Source organism: Diospyros lotus, unplaced genomic scaffold, assembly GCF_014633365.1.
Source record: "Diospyros lotus cultivar Yz01 unplaced genomic scaffold, ASM1463336v1 superscaf1, whole genome shotgun sequence".
NCBI classification, from domain to species: domain Eukaryota; kingdom Viridiplantae; phylum Streptophyta; class Magnoliopsida; order Ericales; family Ebenaceae; genus Diospyros; species Diospyros lotus.
In genome coordinates this window covers 3,145,902-3,152,670 of record NW_026267104.1, presented here as the reverse complement: position 1 = coordinate 3,152,670, position 6,769 = coordinate 3,145,902, and the positions used below count along the sequence as shown (strand labels likewise).

Sequence of the window (6,769 nt, the reverse complement as noted above, 5' to 3'; positions counted from 1 at the left end):
AAAATGTTAAGAAAAGACGTAAACGAAGGAGGGAGACCTCAAATCGAAATCGGGGCTAGGCCGCTAGGGCTTGTCGTGCCCTCGCCATCGTCAACCATGGGACTCCTATTCGTGCTGGCAGACGCGAAGCGGGCCCGGGAGGAAGCGGCGGAGGAGAGAGGCGGCGAGAAGAGGCAGAAGAAGGCCGAGGAGTCGGGTCCGGTCACCGTTGGTCCGAAGACTTTCAAGACGTCAGTGGAGATGTTCGATTACTTCTACCGGTTTCTTCATTACTGGCCCACAGATCTCAATGTGAACAAGGTACTATGTTTTTTTACATGCCTATGTATGTATTTGGGCTTGCAGTTAGGTTATGAACTTAATGGGATACACTCTGGCGGAAATTTTGAAATTTGATTCAACTGCGATTTGCGCTGGGGATTTCGATGGTATTGGTCTTAATTGGCTTCTTTGTTTTGCTGTGTTTTCCCAACGATACAATTTGATCATCTTATTTGTCGATGAACTAGTAACATGATTAGAAAAAGAGAGGTTTTACAGGGAGGAGAGAGGAGTCCCTCTGTCATTCCCATTTCGATGATGATAATGCAGATGATGCGGTGTATTTGGGGATAAATTTGGTTGCAGCTCAGTTTTTTCTCCCTGATGGTGGTAGTTGACAAATTATGCCATAATTGATCCAATTTCCTTGTATATCCTGCTCCATTATTTGTGTGGATTTGGCAATTTAGTTGATTCTTGTTCCAAGTTAGTGGTCAATTCGTTTCTGGTAGCTACTATTGTTCAGGTTTTGAGTGTTATAAGGTTGAAAGTGATACAGAGCGAGAGGGATCAACTCAATATGGTTGAGCACAAGAATTGAGATCATCCAACTGATCAGGATGTGGTCTGCTCAAAGTGAGTTTGATATTAGGCCTCTTAATTCCACAAAAACCCTTTTCAACAGCCGATCTTTTGGATTCTGGGAAAATCATAGGAGATACCTTTATTGCTAAGTGTTTTTTGTGTGTACCAATGCCTTTGGTGAGTGCGAGTCTTTAAGGGGCAGAGTATGTAGGGAATGGTTCTTCTGTTTAACTGGTTTTTGTTGGGGGTTTTGATCGGAATTCACAACTATGACATCTTGATTGTATCTTTATGTTTTTTTCCCTCTTCTCCTTTTCCATCTCTATTAATTAACAATGTGACAGCTGTTTTATAGAATATCTTTTAAATCTACTATTATTTATAAAACATTAGTAAACTATTACTGATCTGAAACTATTTAATCAACTACTACTGATTGTGCCACCTCAGCATAAAACGCTGTTTGAACGAGCGGTTCTTTAAAAAAAAATAGCTAAACAATTACTTAAGAGTAGTAGTTTGCAGTTTGGGTTGAATAATGGTTGAATCATTTTTTTTATAAACAACAGTTGTTTAAAAAAAAAATCTGTTTTATATGCCTTCCTGATTTCCTTGACACAAATAACTAAAAATTCAGTAGGGTTAGGCTGTGACTTTGCTTTGTATATATGTACTACATTGCCTTTCTTCAAGCCTGGCATTTAATCTCAACATGTAATTGCACGACCTACATGAGGTTGATCTAGCTTCAGCATTTATGATCATCAACCATTTCATTTTTGGTTGTTATAACATGCCTAACCTTTTTGTAGTTGTTGGAGCAAGGAGACCTTGAACTGTCAGCCATATTCTATATGTTTTTTTTTCAATTTGATTCTTGTGGTGCTGCATATCTGTCATAATCTTTTAAGCTTTTCTCATCCTTGTCTTCTGCATATCTTTAAATAAATTTGGTGTTATCATCTTTCTTTTCATTCACTCTTCTAGGAGTTCCAAGATAATAATGTAGTCTTCAATATTATAATGGCAGATGCCTATGGTGTCATGGTGTTCCTTTTGTTGATTATTTTGTAGTTATGTGTATGTATATATAAATGAAATGACACGTCTTATCTATGGAAACCTTCCTTGATTGTTTGTTGAACTCTTTTAATGTATTTTTGCACATACCGAAATGTACATTACCCAAATTTTCATCTCATGTTTTTGTTTGGTTCTAATTTTAACTTGAAGCCATGGTGCAGTTAGTTGAAAGTTCAAACACACCACACCATTCATCTCGATGAGATGCAGCATCCCTTGTTGCATTCGATATGGTTTGCTTGCATTTTTTCATGCTCAGTTTGGAGCTTCAGCTACTCAAATTTCCATCATCTCCATCGTATTTGAATTAACGTTACCATGCATGTGTATTATTACAGTATGAGTACATGGTGCTACTGGACTTGCTTAACAAGGGCCATCCAGAACCTGGGAAAATGATTGGCACAGGGATCGCTGCCTTCCAAGTTCGTGAGCATCCCCGGTGGAGAAGCCGGTGCTACTTTATTGTAAGAACTGATGGTTCGGTGGATGATTTCAGCTTCAGGAAGTGTGTGAATCACATACTTCCCTTGCCAGAAAACATGCGAGTAAAGTGGGATGCAAGCGAGGAGTTGGGCAGCCGTACTGTATGCGAGGCATCGGGGACGCCCTGATGAAAGCCATGTCAGAAAAGATGGCGGAGGAGGTGATGGCCGTGGTGGTGGAGGAGGAAAAAAGGCCATGAGTCAAGAAACTAAGGTGGCATTGCCGGTATGTAGAAATTATGTCTAGTGTTGAAAGAAACCTCTATAGGGTCTTTTAGGTTCTGCTCTATCAGGCAGAGTGGATGCAGCTTACAAATGTTTAATACTAATGTTTGCTTGGTTTGCATCTGAAGCAATATATATCATTTGCATATTTATGGACCAAATCATCATTTTGTTTCTTGGAGGTCTGATTCTTTTTTTTTTCTTTTTAATTTTGATAGAAATTGAATTAGTATTTTATTAATTCGCTTGATTTTCATTTGGTTTGGATTAGCAATCTCTCTTATCAATTAATCTTGGTGAATAAACGTCATTGAATCAATGCTCTTCTATATCTACAAACAAATAATTAAGATTGATTGGATGCCGAAGAATTTATGTGTAAGATCTAAAAGCTTGTGATTGTTGTTATAACCCTATGGAAAACCACGTTCATCTAGCATTCACCTTCATCTACATAGGATAGAAGAGCAAAAGATCTAATTAAATTCATAAAAACATAATTTAAATGCCATCAAGGCCATACTTTTATTTTATATTTATACTATAACTTCCTGCCATATCAACACCCTACTTTCCAAATTACTTAAATTTTTAAAAAATAAAATAGTGCAAAAGTACATCAACAAAAATTTGAAAATTCAAAAATAAAAATAAAATAACATAGGTAAAGTATGACAGGGTGAAGATTGACAATAAGGAATAGATTCAAACAATAAAAGGATTTTATTTTTAAACAGAAAAAAACTCTATAATTAGATAATAAAAAAATAAATTTGTTCCTATATGAAATAAGATACAACTCTTACTGGTCACAAATTTGTTCTTTCATCCATATTGAGTATATTCTTTTAGTCCGAATCATAAGTAATCATTCTAAATATGCGAGAAAAATAAACAGAATTGTAAAGTTTGAATTTAATAATAATCTTATGGATGCTGCTCCTGCCCGTTCGCTCTCTTCATAATCTCAGCACTGCTCTGATATTTAAATCAATAGAGTTTCTTCTGTATATATCCCATTGAGCACAGAGAAACGATGAGACCAATTCTGCACCTCTTCAGGCTGCCCCGCCAACCCCAACCTCCATCTCTTCTACTTCTTCTTCTTCGCTTCTTCTCAGTTGCCGTCTCTCCCCGTCATCTTCAATCTCCTCCCGAAGCTCTGATCCCTAACAATATCCAGCAGCCCCTGAAAGAACCAACAAAGAAGAAATCAACAGTGCATTTACAGAAGCAACAACACTCGCCCCAGGCAGAGAAATCACTGATTTTGCTCATAAAATCATGCGCCGAGAAGACCCATTTGGCCCAAATTCACGCCCACCTCCTCCGCACTGCGCTCCTCCAGAATCCCACAGTCTCTCTCGCATTATTGTCCCGCCTCGCGCTCTTCTCTTCCTTCGGTCTGGGCTACTCTTGCCGGGTTTTCTCTCAAATTTCGAAACCCAATGTTTTTCACTACAATGCTATGATCAGAGCTTTCTCCGCGAGCAATTCTCCGGAGAAAGGCTTCGGCTTGTTCTGTGAAATGCGACAGAGAGGCGTCAAATCGGATTCTTTGTCTTCTTCTTTCGCTGCCAGGTCGTGCGTTAGAATGTGTTCGTTGTTTGGCGGGGCACAGCTTCATGCAGTAACTCTGAGAGAGGGGCACCAATCAGATAGTCTTTTGCTGACCACTTTGATGGATGTGTATTCGCGTTGTCGGAAATTAGAAGAGGCTTGTAAGGTGTTTGATGAAATGTCTCGTAGAGATACTGTTGCATGGAATGTCTTGATTTCTTGCTTTACTTTTAACGGACGGACTCGGGATGCTCTGAAGGCGTTTGATGTCATGCTGAGCATGGAATGTGGGTCTCAACCGGATGATGTTACTTGCTTGCTTCTACTTCAAGCTTGTGCCAGCCTAGGTGCCATTGAATTTGGTGAGAAGGTTCATAATTATATTAAAGAGCATGGATATGAAAATGCTCTCAATCTGTGTAATTCTCTCATAGCTATGTATTCGCGCTGTGGATCCCTGGATAAGGCTTATCAGGTGTTTAAGCTAATGCCTAAAAGAGATGTGGTTTCTTGGAGTGCAATGATTTCGGGTTTAGCAAGTAATGGCCATGGGAGGGAAGCCATTGAAGCATTCAGGGAGATGCAGAGAATGGGTGTCATCCCTGATGATCAGACCTTTACTGGGGTTCTTTCTGCTTGCAGTCACTCGGGACTGGTCAATGAAGGTTGGATGTTTCTCAATTGCATGGGTAAAGAATTTGGTATGACACCTAATATCCACCATTATGGATGCATGGTTGACCTCCTGGGTCGTGCCGGTTTGCTCGAGCAGGCCTACGAGCTTATACTTTCAATGGGGGTTACGCCGGATGCTACAGTCTGGAGGACTTTACTTGGAGCTTGCAAGATTCATGGCCATGTTACCTTAGGAGAAAAGGTTACTGAACAATTGATTGAACTCAAAGCTCAAGAGGCCGGAGATTATGTTCTATTGTTGAATATCTATTCATCGATTGGTGATTGGGAGAAGGTGACAGAAGTGAGGAAATTGATGAAGGAGAAAGGAATACAAACCACACCGGGCTGTAGTACAATTGAATTCAAAGGAGAAATACACGAGTTTCTTGCTGATGATGTTTCACATCCAAGAAAGAATGAGATACACGCGATGCTGGATGAGATTGGAAAACAACTGAAAATTGCTGGCTATGTTGCTGAAGTAACATCAGAGATGCATAATTTGGGTACTGAAGAAAAGGAAATTACACTCTCTTACCACAGTGAAAAGCTGGCCATTGCTTTTGGCATGCTCGTAACTCCACCAGGCGCGACGATAAGGGTGGCCAAGAACCTCCGTATCTGTGTTGATTGCCATAATTTTGCCAAGGTGCTTTCCGGGGTTTATATCCGGGAGGTGATTATCAGAGATCGAACTCGGTTTCATCATTTCCGGGAGGGGAGGTGCTCCTGTAATGACTACTGGTAGACTTAATTGAGGGAAATGCAAGTGCCTTATAATGGTGGCAATACTGCTAATCTCTCGTACAAATTCCATGGTCTTCTGGAACATGACTCTGGCCCTTTTCTCTTGGCCATATCAGAAGGAACTCTGTTTCTAGAAAATATGGGGTTTTTTCCTGCGGGATCGAGACACAATTTGTTTCTGATTTCCAAGAACTTCTGGCCTCTAATTGATGTGCTGTAGAAAGATGCTTTTAAGATAACTATCTTGAAGGAAATCGACAAGATTTTCTTCTCCATCCCCATAGTTTATAACAGCATGATATCAAAACCGATAATGTGGGGTTAGCCACATGAATTTTTGTTTGTCAATCATTTCTGCATACGATCTTATCTTTCTTAAGATCCTCATTAACTCGTATTATATTAAAGTATTCTTTGCAAAAAAAAATTGTGCCCCTTTTCAACACCCCCCCCCCCCCTCTTTTTTCCTGAATTCTATTCCATCCACTTTCTTTGAAGGAGTTGTCTGCTTATCTCTATTCCGTAAACAAATGAATCGTGACAAATAATATAGTGATAAGTAGAGTGTCATACTTATGAGGACTAATTTTTTACCTCTACCTTAATTAATTTAACCTTAACCTAACATACATATTGGTATAGCTATTAACAATGACTTCAACTGTAATGAAAATTAATTTATTAACAAAATGTGGAACTAGAATAATTTCTTTAATTCAAAACTCACAAGGATAAGGTACTAGAGTTTGTGAATCCATCGTCAGCCTTCTATGATTCAATTGGTCATCACTCGGATCTTGTTATTCCTTATCTTAGGTTGAAAATCAATGATCCAATCACAATCAAAAGCCTTTCTCCATAGTTATTCAGTTCTATATATATATATGAGATTAATTATCTCTAGTCAACCATCAAACATATAAATATGTATTCAATCACGACCTTACGTTATTTGTTATCATGTCTAATTTGTATTGCATATTTCGAAAGCAATACAAATCACAAATATGTTTCAATGGTGATCAGGCATCAAAACGGCATTATGAACATAACAAACAATCAACCCGAATGAATAAGAAAATAACAAATTGAGTAACTTTAAAACAAACCATTAGAAGTTGAGGTTTCATCATTCACCATAGCTA

The 6,769-nt window shown here is 38.7% G+C and overlaps 2 protein-coding genes across 2 annotated transcripts; both read left to right on the top strand.

Annotated features, from left to right (window-relative positions):
* Positions 1-2,814, top strand: LOC127792792 (protein EMBRYO DEFECTIVE 514-like). The gene is made up of 2 exons (XM_052323378.1): positions 1-300; positions 2,268-2,814. The coding sequence occupies exons 1-2, from the start codon at positions 4-6 to the stop codon at positions 2,541-2,543; spliced, it is 573 nt and encodes a 190-aa protein (XP_052179338.1). The 5' UTR covers positions 1-3; the 3' UTR covers positions 2,544-2,814.
* Positions 2,815-3,553: 739 nt separating this feature from the next.
* On the top strand, positions 3,554-6,036 carry LOC127792788 (pentatricopeptide repeat-containing protein At3g47530). Its single transcript, XM_052323375.1, has one exon. It carries the CDS (start codon positions 3,676-3,678, stop codon positions 5,623-5,625), a length of 1,950 nt encoding a protein of 649 aa, XP_052179335.1. The 5' UTR covers positions 3,554-3,675; the 3' UTR covers positions 5,626-6,036.
* Positions 6,037-6,769: the final 733 nt, after the last annotated feature.

What these genes read in the sequence shown, in the direction of transcription:
- LOC127792792 (XM_052323378.1), top strand. Translation starts at nt 4, where the DNA reads ATGTTAAGAAAAGACGTAAACGAAGGAGGGAGACCTCAAATCGAAATC. An exon ending in CAGATCTCAATGTGAACAAG is followed by an intron (nt 301 to 2,267) that starts GTACTATGTTTT and finishes GTATTATTACAG; the next exon opens with TATGAGTACATGGTGCTACT.
- LOC127792788 (XM_052323375.1), top strand. Translation starts at nt 3,676, where the DNA reads ATGAGACCAATTCTGCACCTCTTCAGGCTGCCCCGCCAACCCCAACCT.